The following is a 19,957-nucleotide window of genomic DNA, read 5'->3' as shown; positions in this document are numbered from 1 at the left end:
GCTGTTTTACGTTCTGCCCCTTTAAAGCTCTTATTTTGTGTGCAGGCCTGTTTCTCACCTATGACGCTTTTGGCGAAGGAAGCCCTCTTCAGCGTGGCTAGCCCCAGATCCCCGATCTTCACAGACCCCGTGGGCCCTGTGATGAAGATGTTGTCGCACTTCAGGTCCCTGTGGATGATGGGCGGGGCTCTGGTGTGCAGGAAGTGAAGACCTTTGAGGATCTGTCGGCACCATGAGCGCAGAACCTTGATTTTCATTACCTTAAAGCGCTTCAGGTATCTGAAAGAGGGAAAGAAATCACAAATGGTGTCATACTTTGTGGTAAATTTAAATGACATAAGAGGAGAAGTGGCTTTGCATAAGATGACATCAATCTGTCCCCTCTGTTCACTAATTTCTTGTGGTATAAAATCTTCATTCAACCCCAACTATTCACTGTTAAATAATAGCTTGGATGTTTTTATTTATATTTTTTTGGAAATACTGTAATTAAGGAGCCTTCTTTTCTTTGGTCGCTGGAAAATGCGCCCTCTCGGTTGCCACCATCTGAAAAAACCCACGTCACAACAAAGCTGCCCTTCTGTTATGAGCTAGACTTTTAACGTTGACACAGACAGGAAAATTAATGAGTCCCAAGTTTGGCAGCGCAGACAATAAACGACTGAGGAGCAGAAGGAACAGGCATAACACATTAGTTAAAAAATAAAGCTTACATAACCACTGTTGACCAAGTCCAAGTCTAAACAGATCATTAGAAATTCCCCCGTCATCATGCACAAACTTAAAAAGAGTATGGCAACATTGAAACACATTTTTCTGCCTATAAAATAAGAGAGTACCTAAAGATACCGTTAGATTTAAAAGTACAAGTGCAAATCATTTCTGTGAATCCTTTCTATGAATGAATAGGAGAGATGGATGGATTAATTGGAAAGACAACAAATGGATTGGCAGACAGATTCATAGTTGGAAACATTGACAAATTGGTGCATTAGTTAGAGGGATGTGTGGAAGGATGATGGATGAAACCTTTTTGTCTAGAACACTTTGATTTCATTATGTCAAAGCGATGTACACAGATAAAAACTTTTAACCAATCAGATAATAATTAATAAAATCTTCCATAATTATCCCTTTCCTGACTGCATAGAGAGTCTTGATTCAAGATGAGAAGTTGAAAAGAAAAAAAATTTCCCTGAGAAACCAACAAAAAAAGGCTACTCTTAAAGCCACCTAACTGCATAGGTTTTACATTTAGAAAAAAAATGTAAAAATGTAAAAAACAACAAAAAACAACCAAACATTCTCAGTCAAATATAAACGCAGATCATTGCAATGCTACAACTTAAGTGATCCATTCATACATTGTCGGAGATGCTCTAATTTGGTTTTAAACAGCGCAAGTCTCACAATATTCAATACACGCTGTCAAACAGACAAGCAATTCCCATGCTACACATTCTGAACCCATTAAACTGTGACCGCTGAAAAACAACAAATCATTTACTGTGTAATCGCTCCATTTTTAATCTACTGAACACTTCGTTGCTTCTACCATTTATTCCTGTATGATATATGAAGATTTTGGAGCCTTTCCCTGCATACGCCTTGTGGTAGCAGGCAAACACCCACAGAGCGGCTGCCAACTGATTTTCAGAGCCAACACAGATCCACCCTGTTAGCAGACGAGTCACCTGGTTTCCGCGGCTCTGGAATGAAGGAGGAAAGCCCACGTGTATACAACAGGAGCTTAAAAAATAGGTTTAATCCCTCATTTTTAGTAAATCTGCTCGAGGATTTACAGCACAACACTACTGCTTCAGTTCAAGAGCTCATATAACTAATTACCGAGCCGTTTTCTGCCATGTTGGATACAAATTTAAATGTGTTGTTTTTTTTTTTTTTTTAAAAGGTTTTCCTGAGGCAAGGCTTGGAAAGGGACCACAAAGCTTGGGAAGAACTCTCAGATCCTTACAACGATAGGGGAGGTGGCTTGATTATTTGCTTAAATTAGCTTATTAAAACAGCATTACAAAAAAAGATCATTGACATTTAGAGTGATTTTATTTGTTAAAGTAATTTGATTTCAACATCTAAAAACTAATCTTGTATCTGATCCATTAAGTCCGCTCCCAGTTCAGGCTTAATCTGCCCTCTTTCCCTATTCTGAGCTGCTGACGGCTTCAGGTCGCCTCCAGCTGCAAATCTGTCTAAACTGATGAGAAAACGGCTTAAAAAACCGTTGGTCAGAAAATCGCAAACTAGTCTTCAACACGCCAAACAAAGCTGAGTTATGGCGTGCAGGCTAAGATGCCACCAGTTTTATAAACACTGAAAACAGCATAAACAAGTTGTGAAATGCATTTACAATTTTTAATCAGCAAGGAGTACACTAGTTTATGTTTTTAGTACAATTCTGAAAGCTTTTGGCCTTTTTCTAACCTAATTTGTTAACATCTTACAGACAACTTTCCTACTAGAGAGCATTCTATAACTGCAACATGGTGGTGATCTGATGTGGGGCGTTTACTGATCATAATAATTATGAGTTTCTGTTTCGGACAGTCTGATCATAGGCAGGGAATGTCGAGCGTAAAATGGTGCGATTCCAGTGACCAGAGGATTTGCTGATGCGTCACTAACTTATACAGCTAACAAATAACAGCAACATTATCTGAAGAATAAAATATACTGTTCCTCCTCAGCATTTCTTAATATTTACAGCAACATAAAAAGACACAATATCCAATAAAATACATTTTAGTGTCTCGTAAATTTTAGAATAAGTGACAAAAATACTTTAAATTGGATTCTTGAGTCATACTTTGAGATTCACTTTCCTGAACTGTATTAAAACTTTGTTTAACACTAATGTTTTACACTATGAAAGTAAAAGCTCCAAACAAGGTGGTGGGTGTGCATACATTACAAAAATCAGCTTTTAAAACATCCCAGACGATGTTAAGAAATTAAACACAACTATTCCAGACCACTTTTAAAGTGAACATTTGCACTGACTTCCTCGTTTCATCTTTTATTTCCACTTCTCGCATATCTCCGAAAAAAACATGACACCTCGTTTCCCCTCCGTCTCCCGTCCCTTCACCTCCTCCTCACCCGTCTCCTCTGCTTTATTTCTCCCCCGTTCTGGAGTCAAAGCAGCGCTGACAGACGAGTTAAACCCTGTGGCATGCAGCAGCTCCGAAGTGACACTGCACAGCGCTTCTCCCACACACACAAGTTGCACAACCTCGCTCTCGTTTTAGCCCACAAACCCCCAGTACCGCCGATGTGAATGTGACCTTTGAGATACTTTGAAAATGTTTTTAACTGTGTGAAAAAAATAAAAAATAAAAGCCCAAACATTTCTTAGAAACATCTACATGCGCTTCTCATGTACTCTTCATGCACTGCAGCGGCGCTGGTCAGCATTTCCATCTTTACCATCTTACTCCCTGCCTATCAGTCCCACCTCCTTCCCCCCTTCCTCCTGTCATCTCTCCTTCTTTTTCCACTGCCTCAGCACAGCACAGCACCTCTCCTTTCTGAGGACTCATCTGGACCGAAGCCGAACCCCCTGCGCAGATTTCATCCTGTCCGCAAACGCACCAGCACACAGGCTGTATGCTCTTGCAAAAACAACCTCAGAAAGTCTAGATTGCCAGCAGGAAATAAGTTCTTATCCTGATAATAGATTGATTAGGGACGTTGTTTTAAGCAATGATGCACGGGTTTAATGTTTATAAGAGGTGATGCATTCTTGTTTTTTTATATAATATTCATCTGCATTTTTTCCATTCAAAGATACCAGTTCTGCCCATGTAAAGTCGAAAGAACTGTTACTATGTTATAAGAAATTGCAAAGCAAAGCTCTGTCTATCAAATAGTATTTCATAAATTCAAACTTGAATACTGATTTTGTTAGTTCAGAAATGGCGCATGGAACCTTTAAAGTCTTCCAGCGGAGGGCGCCCCTCTCCTGAAAAGCAATGTGTGACAAATATTTCTCCCTCCTCTGGTACAGGTGAGTCAGTGGTTTCCCTTTGGTGTTTGTTTTTTTGTTTTTTTTTTCAATTGACACACAGAGTCTCTCTAAGATTCGTTCGTCTCCCTCTGACTGTAACAGTCCAATCGTACATCAGCCCTTCTCTGCCCCCAGCACAGAGGAACAATGCCAGGAATGAGAGGAATCTGCAGCAGAAGCAGCAGCTGGCAGGTGGGCTGATAGTGTCCCGTGATGCACCATGTGGCGCAGGATTATTGCCTTTTTTGTGACAGTGACGTTCACGAATGCGCATCTATTCTCATCAGCAGACAGTGGCATTCAGCGCTGGCACGTCCATTCTTCACAGTGAGCTTTGAGGAGGGGCTGGCAGAGACTGACGGACGTCGTGCTTGCTAGCATCCAAACGTGCACGCTGTAAAGCAGTGGTCTTAAAGTCCTGCAACTTTTAGATGCGTCTCTGCTGCAACAATTCCATACCCTGTAACATTTTCTCCCATTTTGTTACGTTGCAACCCCGAACCTCAAAATGCATTTTAATGGGATATTATGCAAGGCCAGCACAACGTTGTGCACTAAATCAAGACAAAAAAGATACATGAGTTGTGCATTTGTATTCAGCTGCCTTGACTGATTCCAGTAAAACCAATTGCCTTCAAATGTCAACTAATAAGTTAATGGTGCTCACTTATGAATAATTGAACTCATTCTAAACTCAGCTTTTCTATGCAGGCCTATGCCGGTTTGTTAGATCAGTAAGCAAACAGCGTCATGATGACAAAGGAACCCAGCAGACAGGTCAGAAACAAAGCAGCGGAGAAGTTTAAAGCAGGGTCAGGTTAAACAACAGCTCACAAAGCTCTGTTTCCTCCATCAGCTGAAAATAGAAAAGAGCATGGCTCAACCACAAACAACCATCAACCTAAAACAAAGAGCAGGTAAGGAGAGCAAAACAATATTATAAAAAAAGAAACCGCTAAGACGCCTATAGCAACTATTGAGTAGCTGTATGTGAAGACGTTCAAGAAATTGTACCAAACAAAGAGAAAAAGTGACAAAAGGTTTCATCTTTTTTGCAAACTTCAGTCTATGACTCCTGTACTCACGTTTTTAGCGTGCCAGATGTCATGAGCTCAGTGACGAGAACAATACATTTCTTTCCTTTGCACAAACCCTCCCAGGAGTCATAGAAGCGGACAATGTTAGGATGCTGGAGACCCTTCAACATCCCGGCTTCCTCTTTGAACCGCTGGCGCTCCGACTTGGACAGCTTACGGTCCTGCACACAGGACAGAGGGACAATAGGTAAAGAGGAGGCAAAACAAAGATAAATACAGCAATGCACATTAGAAATCCGATTCGAGGACTCTGGTTCTTATGTCCAATCAGACACGTTAACATACCGACTGCAATTGCAATAAAATATTTTTAGAGAAGAGTCAATCAGCAGAGGAGACAAAGGTGAAGCTGAAGGAATAACAGGATTTTTTTTTACAAAACGAGTCAATTGTTAGAAGAAAAAAAAACACATGTTTTCGATGCCATATCTAAACAGAGCTAAAAATACAAAAACAGATCAGAAATAATTATCTATAATCTTCACTCAAAACAGCCACAAACATCCATTAAAGGGAGTTTAAGGCTCCATCCTGCTCTGCCTCCTTCAGGCTGCAACATGTTGTTTAGACTGTTTCTGCAACAAACTGTTTTCTCAAGTCAAAATAGGTATTATTTACACTCTGCCAGCCATCATTTCATCAACTCCACATGTAAAACACTGTTTTTGTCATAGCTCTTGTTGTGACCATTTTAATGTAAAGGCAAGGTAAGTTTATTTGTATTGAACCAACCATATGAATAATGCAGAATAGAAATACATGAAATAATTGTAACATGTACTTGTAAATCAAACAATAAAAATATAATAAACCTATACAGGCATATGGTTATAGATGTTGTAATAATCTATAATCTGCCCTAGGGGGTGGATGTTGATATAAAATGGCCTGTAAAAGCCACTTGACAATCCTGACATGACTGTTCACTGAAGATTTTTAACCATCAATTGACAGAAAGGAATTCCCAGTCAGCACAGTGCCAGCAATTGTCACCCATTATTTCAATCTGTAAATCCAGATCAGATTAAAACAATGGGTTTCAGATGCATCAGTGTTAAGATGTGTGACACTTATGGGAAAGTTACAGGCCCATTTCTAATCTTTCATTCATCAGTAGATTATGGAAAAAGAAATGTTAAATATACTTCATCAAGGTGAAGGTTCAGATGACATCTGTACACAAGCAGACTGTGGAAGAACCAGAGTGCTGGTATCACTGGACCTCAGTGCAGCATCTGGCACTGCTGACTATAATATATTAGTGGAGGGTCTGGAGAACTGGATCGGTCTTTACTAGTACAGAACTTGACTGGTTTGAATCCTACTTGAAGGACAGTGACCTATTTGTGTAAATAGGTGACTTTATATCTACCGTCCTATTTAATATTTGCATGCTCCCATTTCTTCGGATTATAACAACATAAATTACCGAAACTACACAGATGACACACAAGTATAGGTTACAATGTCACAAGGAGACCATGAACCCATTCGAGCATAGAACAAACTTTGTGTGGATGTGCAATCATTTTCTTTAGCTAAATAAAAACAAAAGCAAAGGGATATTTTAAGAAGTGTTGCGCCGATGCCATTTTTTAGCCCTGATACCGATACATGGCTGTGCAGTATTGGCCAATACCGATACCATCTGTTTGAAATTGATGTGTGTGTGTATATAACTTTTTATTGCCTACCTGAAATGGGTGACAATAGTTGAATAAACGTTTGGCTCTCAAAGGCCAAAATAGTCCAACATTGGTGAAATTATAACATGTATAATAGTAGTGCAACAGTAAGACAGTAAAATTACATTAATAATTGAATAATCTCTTTTAAACCCTGAGTTTTGGCTCTCAAATGCCAAAATAGTGCAACTTTAATGAACTTATATAACATCTATAATACTAGTCGGGAGAGAGAAGGCTGCGTTCAAGTGACATAAAAACATCAAAATGGTATCGGTGCCCTATTTGTTGGTACTCGCCGATACCACCATGTTAGTGCTGGATCGGAGCCCTGTCCGATACCGGTATTGGTGCAACACTAATTTTTAGACCGAAGGAGGAGCAAAAGTTAGCACACAGCTTCACTCATTCCAGTCTAGAAACCACTGACCAGGCCCAAAATCAGAGTGTAGAGATGAACTTAGAGCCGAATCTCCAGAGGCACATAAAGGTAGTCACAGGGTTGGCCTTCTGTCACCTAAAGAACATTTCCAGCGTTACAGGACTAGTGTAGCGAATGGCTTAACGCCAAAATACATTAGAGATATGTTGTCGCTGTATCAACCTTCCAGACAACTCAGGTCTTCCGGTTCAAGTTGCAGAACAAACAAATAGTCGCTAATCACTGACAAAAATGCTTAAACTCTGCGTTCTTTAAACTCAAGGCTAAAAATATATTTGTTTAGAGGTGCCTTTCACTGTTCTATTTAAACTATTAACTGAAACATCATTAGTCCGCAGTCCAACTTTTGTTTACTTTCCTTTATGATGCCACTGCAATGTACTTTATGCTTTTTCTTTTCCTATGTTTTCATCATGTAAAGCAATTTGAATTGTTTTGTTGCTGAAATGCGGAGGTGGGTAGAGTAGTCAAAAACTGTGCTCAAGTAAGAGTAGCACTACTTCAACAACTTTTTTTACTCAAGTAAATGTAAAAGGTAGTCAGCCAAGAAATTACTAAAGTAAGAGTAAACAAGTATTGAGTAAGAAGGTTACTCAAGTACCGAGTAACTAATCATAACAGCTGATGAGTTAATATTTAAAAATGATGTAATCGGAACAACAAAAATATAAGGTTATGTGCAAATGCTGGTATTTTAAAGGCAAATAAACAAAAACAAAGAATAACATAATTCCAAAAATAAATTTAGGGAGAATTAAAACTTAAAACTTGAAAGACATAAAGCAGTTAATGTATATACAGTATGTTAGAACATTGCAAAGTACTTCCAATGACTATATCTACCGGTAACCAAATGTTCACTTGACCTCCACATGGCTCAATGAGCTCAGCAGATAGAAAAACGCATTAAATAACAAAGCTTGTGTACAAATAAGAAGTTTCACTTTAACATAAATTCTACATTTTTGTCTCTCTGGTGTATTTTTGGTCAAAACGAATATGTTCTTTATTTATGAAGTTACTTGCAGTAGGTAGAGTAGCCAGAAATTGTACTCAAGTAAGAGTAGCGATACTTGAGAAATATTATAACTCAAGTAAAAGTAAAAAGTACAGTGTAGTAAAATTACTCCTAAAAGTAAATTTTATTTAAAAAGTTACTCAAGTATATGTAACTGAGTAAATGTAACTTGTTACTACCCACCTCTGCTGAAATGTGCTATCCTACTAAACCTGCCTCGTCTTAAACTTGTGTTGTTTCAGTCCTGTGATGTGGTCAAAAACCTGACTAGAATGCACTGCAGTAAATATGCAGTGCATTCCATTCAATCACCTTTGCCAAATTTTAAGGTTCAAGTTTTTCCCCTTGAAATTCAGATTATTCAGGAAACAGGAAAAAACAATATTATAGAGACCATTACTAAGGCAAGAGATTTTGGCTTTTACATCAATAGTTTCCGTCAGAAATACATAATCCAACATTTTTAAGTACTCTAGATATAATAGAAATAATACGGGAAAGGAAGGAGGTAATCTATGATATTTGGACCTCAGCTTTGTGTTGGGTCTCTGTATGTTGTGGCAACGCAGGGTCTTGACCAAAATAAGCCAAGTAAACAAAGTTACAGTCTACATTCCTCCATCTAACACTCACACTTTAATGGGCATTCTGTCTGTACCAATAATAGCTCAATAAATAGATGTCCTGGGATGTGTGTGCAGACCGTTGCTTTGAGGGACAACTGTACATACAAACCAGTGTATTAAACTTAAAAGAAAAAACACACTAAAAAACAGATACCTCCATGGCAGTTCATGTCCATTTACATTTGAACAATTCAGTCTTAGTCCTAAATTGGTAAATTACACATTTGGCGCATCACTGGCCCAAAAAAAAAAAAAAAAAAACACGAGCTACGCTGTCTAAAAACCGTACAATAAGGTGACGGATGCTCAATTCTGAGGGGATTTGTGTTCAAATAAAGCTGCATTGACCCCCATGACTCCAAATTATTAAGCCTCATCCCAAACATGGACTTTCTACAGCTGTCGAAAAAAAGGCTGCAACAGATTTAGGGAAGGGAAAAAAAAACGTTTTAAAATGTATAAAACCAATGATTAAACTGAATGCTTTATGGCGATGGATGTCTATGACCCTTTTAGACGATGAAACGGGTAGTTGTCGAACTATGAACACAAAAAGACCACCAGGTTTGACGGGACGCTGACATTAAAAACAAAACACTCAGTGGACTACTAAAATTAAGGGGAAAAAAACAACTTCAATGATTTGTAGACAAGGTTTATTTGCAGACTTTATAGAAAGTCTACAAAATTTTAAAAAACAAACCCCTTTGTTACATTACAACCACAAAACCTCAAAGAATATGTGTGCTAGACCAACATAAAGTAGCAGATTTTTTTTTATAATGCAAGAGAAATGATATGTGTCTAACATTTTTAACAAATTAAAATTTGAAAAGTGTCAAGTGCACTTGTATTCAGCCTACATTTAACACCTAAATAAAATCATAAGCCACCAATTTTCTTAACACTAGGTAGGGTGAGTGGGTATGCATGTCAATCAAACGGTTTAGATAAAAGCATACTTGGGTGTAGGAGTGGCCCAGCCAAAGGCCAGACTTAAATCCAATTGACAATCTTTGGCAAAGTTCTACTTGAAAGCAGAACATCAGACTCTCTCCACCCAAATGGATGGATCTTGAGCTGTTATGCAAAGAAGAATGGGTAAAATGTCAGGCTTTTATACCCCCAAAGACTTTAAGCAGTAATCTCAGATATATATTGTTATTGTTTGACAATGAACTGAGTCAGAAGCTGAACTGTACATACGTGGTACAACTTCCAGATTTAGATATGAAAAAAAGTTAGAAAACTATTCAGAGCTGTTGAACTGGTTGCAATTAATTTTATTTAGGTATGAGTGTAAAGCCTGGTTTATGCTTGACGCATCTGAGATGTGTGCGCGTCCATATTACGTCATTTTGGCTAACACGCCCCTCTGCGCGGCCACAAGTTTCCATTCCGTGTACCTAAGAAAATTCCTGACTACATGGACCGTCCCGCGTGGAAAAACATGGCGGAGGAGCAAGCGCTACTTCTGGCGTTGGTTCGCAAATATAGACATCTTTATGATTTGCCCCAACAAGGTCCCAGTGATCAACAAATTAACAATTCCTGGACAGGTATGGACCGGGTAGGTCGGGTTGAGGGGACTGTTGGGTTTGATGGTGGGCCAGCTTCTAACATGTTCCCACTGGTATTTTTGACTATTCATTCGCAATGACCTCAACCTAATCTCTCTCCATCAGAATCTAGTATAGTCTATACATCACAGACTTGTTATCAGTGGATCCACCCTCCAGACCACTAAGGTCTTCTGGCTCCAGCCTACTCTGTATACCTAGAACACAAACCAAACATGGAGAAGCAGCATTTAGTTCCTATGCTCCACTTATCTGGAACAAACTTCCAGAAAAGTGTAAAAGTGCGGAAAGCCTGAGTTCCTTTAAATCAAGATTAAAAACACATTTGTTTAGGATTATCTTTGACTGTTCTAGATAAACTGTTTTACTGTTTTTAATGTTCTTTTTTGTTTCTACATTTTATTCCTATTTGCTTTTATTCTGTTTTATTTTCCTATATTTTAATCATGTAAAGCACTTTGCATTGTCTCTGTACTGAATTGTGCTATATAAATAAATTTGCCTTGCCTAGTCAGGCCTGTGAATGGACCACTCCAAAACAAGAACACTACTGCTTCCAATCAGCATAAAGACATTGATAAAATTAAAAGATTATTGTAGATCTAAATGTGCCACAAACATAAATCATTTTGGACTCAACTGCAGTCATAAAAACTTTATTTTTACTTTTATGTTCTACTTTTTGTTGGTCTTTGACAAAATCAAAATCAAACACGTGTTTATGTCTGGAACAAGTTAAAAAAAAAAACGTCAAAGGGGTATGAATACTCCTGTAAGACACGGCATAATCCAAGCTTTCAGAATCGACACCCAGGGCATAAGACCCATAACCAACTCAGGGAAACGGCGTCACAACGCTCAAGTCTCCTGAAATGTTTTTAAGCTTTTAGAAAACCTTGTGAGCCGCCTCCAAGATTAGAGGAATATCTGAGGTGATGAGCTCATATTGTATAACCCAGAGCCCTGTCTCCATCATATGACTTATTCACTCTCCAGCACATTAAGGGGCTTTGAATCACAGCGAAGCTTTCAGAAATAATGCATGTGTGTGGAGGAGACAGCCTGAAAAAGCTTATCCCTTCATCATCCTGCTGCGGCTGAATCCACTTCTCCTGATGACGACCCATTAGCAGCCGACAACACAAATCATCCACCAGCAGGCTCGCTAAGCTTTACTCCTCTACTCTTCTTCTTCTTCGGCTAGTTTTTCCCAGCTGCGATCACATGACCCCGATGTTGCGGTCACATGACTGTAGCTGCTCGTCACCTGACTGCCTGGCAGACAACGCTGCATTTCCGAGCAGCACTTAGGAAAGACCCTGAAGACCCACAACACTTAGAACCCCTCCTCTGGGCATTGGGCGGCTCTTCTCTTTTCTTCTCTCTAATTATTCAGCTCTTCGTGCCTTATGTGTGTATTACTCACAAATAAATCTGTTAGCATTGAGAAATGATATGGCGTACGCTTAAATCTCAACAATTATCCTCGTTTGAAACACACCTTGACTCTGAAATCAAACATGCAGTGCCTATGATTAGGGTTGCAGCGTGTCTCCAGTGTGGGTCAACTTAAAGTCCACTGAAGAGACTGAATGTGACCACATGCGTACATATCCACAGACATGCCTAGAGACAGCAGACAGGAAGTCTGAGAGGACTCACTAATCCAACATTAATGTTTGCTTTTTCTAAGTCTATAACTTTTTCCCATTTCATGACATCACAGCCACAGACTTCAACATGTTTATCTGGGATTTTGTGTACACAGAGTAGTGCGTCATTATAAAGTGGAATCAGGCCAGGCCATTTTCAAGGTCTTTTGAGGCCTTCAACATATTTTCATCCAAGATTGCCCAATATTTAGCTTCAGCTAAAGCTCAGCTCTGACCAGCGTAAGAAATGCATCCCCACAGCATGACACTGCCACCACCATGTTTCATGGTGGGTTATAGTATATTCCAGGTGATAGGTGTAGAGCATGTGGACCAAACAGCACAAAGTTGGACCTTTATCCACATATTTGCTGTGCTTCTTATACGGCTTGATGAAAATTACAAAAATTACTTTATACGGCTCTCAACAATTCCTTTTTTTCCATCCAATTTTTAGTCCAGTTAGTCCAGTTCCTGACTGATAGCCATCATGTCAAGAAATTCTACCCCCTGATGTGTGGATCTCTGCAGCTGCTCCAGAGATACCCTGGGTCTTGTTCCAAGCTTGATCAAGATGTTTTTCTTGTTTTTTTTTTTTTACCCATGTCTGCTTTGAACTTTTTAACATCTTCCCTGAGCTCTGTTTTTTTCACCAATGTCCTCCAACAAACCTTCACTGAATAGCTGGATTGAAAATTAGATTAAATTACACAATGTTGCCACCAAATGACTGATTTGGTGGCATCTAATCAATGGCTGCACTGGATTTTAAGGCCATCAAACTTTAAAAGTTTATTTTTTTTCCAGATGTTGTAAGAAATCTTTAAAATCCTGTACTTTTTCCATCCATTGCACAATAATGAGCTACTTTGCACATTCGTATGAACGTCACTGTTACAAAAGGGGCAAATAATTTAAAGTAATTCTAGCTTTATGAGACCTTTTGCAAGGCGCTTGTATGTATGTGATAAAAAAACTGAAGTGATCTCAGGGTATGGGTTAATCTGATCCATAATACATAGGTTCTCTTGTTGAGAGCGGTTGTTTTTCTCCTTCCCTCACTCCCTCGCTTCAAAAACATCATGAGGTTTGAGTTTGTCAGACTCAAAAATATCCCCTCATTTTCCAGTTAAGATCATCTCTCTTTCAGGTTCTCATAAACCCCTTCCACCTCACACAGACATGCCTGCGCGCTTAAATCTGCAGCGCCTTATCTGCCACTCGCACACAGACACTTCCTTTCGACATAAGGAGTTCACACTCTCTAATCCGAGGCTCTGCATTGTCGCTGCCTTCCCTCGGCCAACCTGAGGGCTTCAAAGAAGGCTGCTATACATCCCGGAGTATGTGACAGCTCTAATTTTGTAAGGCCTATTTAAGCTCTGCAGAAGCCAACCAAGGACAGCACACAAACACACACGCACACACACACACACGCACACGCAGACAGGCCGACAAACAAGCAAACAGGCCGCGAGGCTGGCAGAAACACAATCCGCGCTGTTACAGTATTATGCCGTTTCCTGCAGAGAGGCGGAAAGCTGATACCCACTGATCAGTTCACGCAGGTCTGGATGTCCCGCTGAGTTTTAACACTCTGGGATCATCTGCTCTGGCCCTCTCTGGTCGGCTGCACACCGACCGGCGCGAGCGGCGATCCCAGCAGCAGATGGACCGAGGCCACAGCTGACCGCTTTGCTGCGTGTGCCGACAAACAACAAGTCTCTCGCGGTAAACTAGCGCATGAGCGAATAATAACAATATAGCTGAAAGTTCGAGGGTAAAAACAGGGATCTCTCCCAGGAAGATTAAATTTAGAAGCAGTAATTGCATCTGATTATCTGTGTCTGAAGCCTTGCGTGTTTCTCAGGGTAGCCATGATATTGAAGCAATTATCTCCTATTTACATGAGGGACAGAAAGGGTCCATGAAGGCAGGATGAGAGGAAACTGTTAATTGGTTGGTAAAACCTCAATTTAACACAAATTAACGAGACTGAATACATGTTGCACTTACTGGCATTCCCAACAATTCCTGTTTTAAGAAAAATCAGAACCATTTTTGACATTAATTTATCAGATTGGAACAGCATCTTCCATACTAGGGATGGACCTGTACCATATCATTTTGTCGCTATTGTGATAAATTTCTTATGATAGGAATTTGAGTTAATCTCGTCAATGATAATATTCAATTAGTGGCATTTGAAAACCCAAAACCTGCCAGTATAGTCAGGATTGTTATTTTTGCTAGTTTCTCTATTGTTGTTTTCTTGAGAGCGTCCAGAAATATCAATGAATTCATAAATATCATCAAATGCAGTTACATATATTTAGAATTTTGTTTAATTGTGTTATATGTTACATTATTGACTGTTTGTGTTTATTGGGTGATAATTGACGTGTAGTCACAGCCACACAGTTACCTAAAAAAGACTGCAAGAAGCTGCAAACAGTCTTATCATCCTTTTATTGTTGTCACAATAAAACCCCAATATATTGTGATAAAATTTAACGTTCATATTGTCTACCCCTATTTCATACAATGGTTAAATACGATGTTGGTTTCCAACATGGTTAAAAACATCACCCTGCTATAAACAAACAGCTTAACCATGTCAAGGTTTATAGAGATCAGAAGAGCCTGAATCACTAAATTGTAATAGACGTGAGCAAAATTGTTGTGGAAGAAACCCGGTCCATTTTCTACCACATATCTACAAAGAAACACACACACAAAAAAAAAAAAACTATACTTTAAATGTTTCTAAAATAATGAAAAAGAACCTTTTGTGGAAATAAATACAAGGAACAGAAGAATCAACTGTGGTGATAAAAATACTGATAAATCCAAACACAAAAATGGCTACAGTTAAGAAGCTAAACTTTTGTAATCATATAAAACAGATGATAGCTCAAATTAACAGCAGAAAAAACAAAAATAAATCTAACAAAATTCTTTTTAAACTAAATGCATATTAAAAAGCTGACTAAAATAAAATAAAAAAGGAAATTTGCAAAAGTCTCAGCCATCCTCAGGTTAGAAGTCTTACTTCTAATATTTAAAGTTATTTAAATGCTATAGCTAAAGCTACACGCATGTAAACGGTTTAAACGAGTAACACTTTTTTTATTGATTACGGTAAAGTCTCACAGAAACATGCGCGTCAGTGTGTTTCAATCTCCTTTGTTTAAAATATTTACTGACTTAAAGCAACATTTCCACCTTAAATAAATGGATGTGTTTCTTTTACAAGAGCCAAGAAGCTTTTAGTACGAGACATGAAAGCAAGAGGAAAAGTTTATTCCTTAATTGCCGCAGCTAAAGGAGCATCCTCAAACCAAACTGTAAACTTTCGGTCCAAGCTTTCTGATTTATCGGCCCAATTTGGCTTTCATCGGATCGACCTCTGACCCAGATTTCTCAGAAAGTCGGTCTTTTACTCCAAAATCAGGACCTGTAAAAATCCTAATCACATCCTGGCTGCATGAATGGGCTGGTTTGTTGAATACTCATGGTGGGGTACAGAAAAAACCCGGTGTGCTCCTGAGACCCCCCACGGTCTGAAAACACTTCCCTGCAACAAAGCACAGCCCTGCTGCAGCACACACACACACACACACACACACACACACACAACTACACACGTTAACAAAAAGACCCACGTACTGCTTTACTTGCACACACAAACCAAGACCTTCACCACAGCCTGTTATGGTTAGCCAGGCTGAGTGAGTGAGGGAGGGAGGGATGGAGAGAGAAAGAGAGAGAGAGAGAGAGAGAGAGAGAGAGAGAGAGAGAGAGAGAGAGAGAGAGAGAGAGAGAGAGAGAGAGAGAGAGAGAGAGAGAGAGAGAGAGAGAGAGAGAGAGAGAGAGCATCTGTTGAGAATAAGACTGACTGAAGAGAGGAGGAATAAGTTCAAGTAAAAGTCAGAACGGAGAGAAAGTGATGGAGACGGATCTCGATATTTGACGACAACTTTGCATTTTGTGCTAAAAAGTGGAGGGACACAGTAAAATTTGCCTCGTTTTTTGGTCACAAACTCCCCCCGTATGTCATATTGATCTTAATTCCCTCCCTTTTTGCCCGTCTTTTTGAGTCCCTAACTCCCTCTTTGTTTCCCTGTCACAACACTCCAGTCCTCCCTCCTCCATGCCCCCCATTTAGATGGTTTCTGGTTTCCCATCAATCACCACTCCACATATTGCAGTAAAAGGGGCCATGTCTCAGCGTGCTTGTGTCAGTGCATGTATATCTGGACTGGATGTGGCTGAGAGGCGGTTGTTTCTGTAGGAAATGGGGTGAGACATGCCGTGCTGTCAAAAAGGATTAGCCTCCTTACAGATTTATTCCCTTTTTTTGCTCTTTTTTTTGTCAGGGTTAAATGTTTCAGATCAAACAAATTTTAACGTGAGACAAAGATGACCTAGGTATATATAAAAGTCTGTTTTCGAACCCTGATTTTATTAAGTAAAAAGCTATCCACAGTTGCCCCTTAAGCTCATAAGTGGTTGTGTCACCCTTTTGGACTAAGTGGCGCAATCTGGAGAGGACTTTTCTACGGTGAAGAAATTCTGGTCCACTCAATATATGACCTTGAAAAGCCTGTGTAAGGGCTACTGCCACGAAATCTTAATAGAATTTAAGTCAGGACTTTGACTAGGCCACTTTAAAACCTTAGTTTTGTTCCAGTTTTAAAGGTGGACTTGTTTATGTGTTTCAGATCATTCGCCTGCTGCAAAGCAAGATCCTGAAACAGCAAAGCAGTCCCAGACCATTACACTACCACACCTATGTTTGAATGTATGATCTTTTTTGAAAGGTTGTGCTTTATGTCAGATTTAACGAGATAAAAATATTCCAAGCAGTTCAATTTCTGTCTCTTCAGGCCATAACATTTTCCCCGAATATTTCCTCAAATGCTCGGGGATGATCAGGATGCCTTTTTGACAAAAGTAAGACGGTGCTTTGTCCTTTTTAGTCAGTTTAGCGTATTTCATGCTGCCAGACAGGTTCAAATTAAGGGATTTCTTAATTATACAGACCTGGCAATAACCAGGGCCTTTTATTTTTGAATAGTGACAGGTTGGTTTGGATACATTTTTTTTTAAAACAGCTTTCTGGATAAACTCAAGTGATGCTTTACATTAGGATTTGCTTGATGATCTGAAACAAGCTTTTCTGATGTTTGCAATTTCAAAGTAAAGATCATTATGTATTATTGTGTTTTGCCCCTGATGGGGCACTACAGACAAAGCCATTCTTTTGGACTGATACAACAAGGCCATGTGGACATGCACACTCATCGTCTAACAATGGCTCCCATCCCAGCCTGTCACTCATTGTGCTCCATTGTTTCAAGTCTGTGCCTGGCTGCACAACGCAGAACAAGCGTTCACCGGCGGAGTCGTTACCCTCTGCTCTGATGGCTACGCATCAGCTCCCTTGCCCTTCTTTTGAGCTTCTGCCTTCGTCTAGCTTTCACTTTTACGTTTCTAAGAATAAAAACAATTTCAGACCCCGCTTGATCCGGTCATCCTGACCCGGGGCGTTATAAGAGGAAATCTGTAGATAATGAGTGAAACTTCTGGTGTAAAGTGTTAATCCTTAACGGCACGCTGCGCACAAAGAACCTTATTATACCTGAAAAAAAAATCCTGATTCCAGGAGCTAATGAGCAAAGTGCTGAAACGCCAGGTTCCCAAAGTTCAAGTGAATGATTTTCTACCTTTAAGTTGCTGTAAAAGCTTCAGCTCTGAGCATGGTTTTAAAAAGATCTATGGCAATGTGAAGCACTCATGCGACGTCTCCTTTTGTGACCATCAAAAACCAAACTTACTCCCTGATCCTAAATCAGATGAGCTAATCTGTTCAAGCAGGACTAAAAGCTCTAACTCACTGATTACAGTTTTCAGTGAAATGATTAGGAGCCCTGAATGGTGTCCTTTGTCAATGAAAAGCAAGAGGAAATGCAGCTCTGATAGTCACATGAATTTCAAGTTATTAATGGATACATTAGGAGACTTTTTTTTTTTAAGTTCAGTGCCTTATAACAAAACAAATCTGTTAAACTTTTCTCATATTTTCTCACATTACAACCACTAACCTAATGTGTTTCAGTGGGATTTGTGACGAGATTGACACAATAGACCAACACAAAGCAGTGACTATTTGTGAAGTGAAAGGAAAATAATAAGGTTTTTAACTAGTAGAAATCAAAAAAATTTGAAATTTGTATTCAGACCCCTTTAATGAAACCCTCTTCTGAAAACCCATCTTTTAAACCCAACATTTAACACCATGATATATGTTTAAGATCATTTTTATATTAATCATTTTTAGTTGATTTCTATACTGTTTTCTTTTATATTGTTTTAATATTTCACTCTACATTTGTGTATTGTATGTTTTCAGTGTATTTCGTTTGTATCTTTAACTGTACAGCACTGTGCTGGTTGTTTGAAGTGCTTTATAAATAAAGTTGGATTGGATTGGAGAAAACCTTTGGGAACAAACAGCATGATGTAGACCAAAGAACACAGCAGACAGGTCAGGGAGAAAGTCCTAGAAAGGTTTTAAACAGAGTTAGGTTATAAAACAATAACGCAGACGTTGGACATAAACAGAGATTTTATTTCACCATGTGAAAACCTATCAAGACATGGTGGTGGCCGCCTCGTGCTGTGGTAATCGTTTTTTTTTTTTTTTTAGCAGGGACTGGGAAGCTGGCAGGAGGCTGCAGGTTTGTGGGTGATTAATGTGAAAACTGTGGTGGAAACACTTTTATAAGACGCTGATGTACTGAGTTATCTAAAACTGAAACATGAGCTAATAACTTGACTTGACACATTCCTTTTTCTCATCGGATCTAAAACTTTACCACCACTAACTTGCCAGAAAGCCACATTGTAGCTTGCTTTGGCAACTTCACTTTGAAGGAAAACTTTGCCTCTCATTCTTCCATGTTGTCCATGTTTTAAAGTCATCTTTGAGTTATAAGAGAGGAAAAAACCCCAGCAAAGCTTAGTTTGATGTGACAGAGTCCATGTCAGCCTTTCTGATAAAGGTTGAGTTATTTAGCTCACTTAAGTTGGTTAAGTGACCCTTAGTAAACCCTCCAAATGTTCACTTTTCTCTGGTTCTGTTTGATTTAGCTGTGAAACGTCCTCTGAACTATAACAAAGATTAATTTGAAACCCAAGACACTTGAATGAAATGGGTGCCATATATCACCATCCCCGACTGCCTCAAACGCACCAAAAAGTGTTCGGACCTTTTAAGGACTTGACCCCTTTGTGGAAACAGGGAGGCCGCGCCTTAGTGCAGCAGCTGCGCGAGACTCAGCTGCAGATTAAATGCATAAAAAGAAGTCAAGTTTTGGCCTTTTTTTTTATTTATTTTTTTAGTTTATACATTATGGGTTGCATGAGTTTCTGGGTGCAAAAAGTTATGCTCCTAAAACGGTGCAAACCCACCTGCCTCACTGTTAACACATCATAAAGCAAACAGGTCGGAGAGAATGACATGCTGATGGACACTAGTCATCTCCAATCGTGTGTGGACAAAGCTCAGACCTTCGAATCACTTCAGCCCACTGAGCTACACGTCCAGCGCCGGGAAAAAAAATTAAAACACGACAGAGGAGCTTAGTGAGACTGCAGGGTTTCTAGAATAGAAGGAATATCCCAGAGACTCTAAGGGGGATCATGGATAAAACCCAGACTAAACCCTGTGAAAATACCAACAGATGCTACCAGCAGGAGTTCATTACCAAGAAACCTTACACCCATGTCTGTGTGCTGTTTTCTAACAGGTCTTCCTTGGTGTTTATG

General features: G+C 39.4%; 1 protein-coding gene across 14 annotated transcripts in view; it reads right to left on the bottom strand.

Annotated features, from left to right (window-relative positions):
* wnk1b (WNK lysine deficient protein kinase 1b) overlaps positions 1-19,957 on the bottom strand; it is a 104,421-nt gene that overhangs the window by 45,855 nt on the left and 38,609 nt on the right. For all 14 annotated transcript variants that reach the window (XM_036149341.1, XM_036149346.1, XM_036149344.1 and 11 more), the window contains exons 3-4: positions 5,110-5,282; positions 59-279 (exon numbers count right to left, since the gene is read on the bottom strand). In XM_036149341.1, coding sequence (XP_036005234.1) covers positions 59-279; positions 5,110-5,282 — 394 coding nt within the window. The remainder of the gene's footprint in view (positions 1-58; positions 280-5,109; positions 5,283-19,957) is intronic.

This window comes from Fundulus heteroclitus, chromosome 17 (assembly GCF_011125445.2).
Source record: "Fundulus heteroclitus isolate FHET01 chromosome 17, MU-UCD_Fhet_4.1, whole genome shotgun sequence".
NCBI classification, from domain to species: Eukaryota; Metazoa; Chordata; class Actinopteri; order Cyprinodontiformes; family Fundulidae; genus Fundulus; species Fundulus heteroclitus.
Note: the sequence above shows the minus strand (reverse complement) of the source record. Positions and strands in the feature narration are given on the sequence as shown.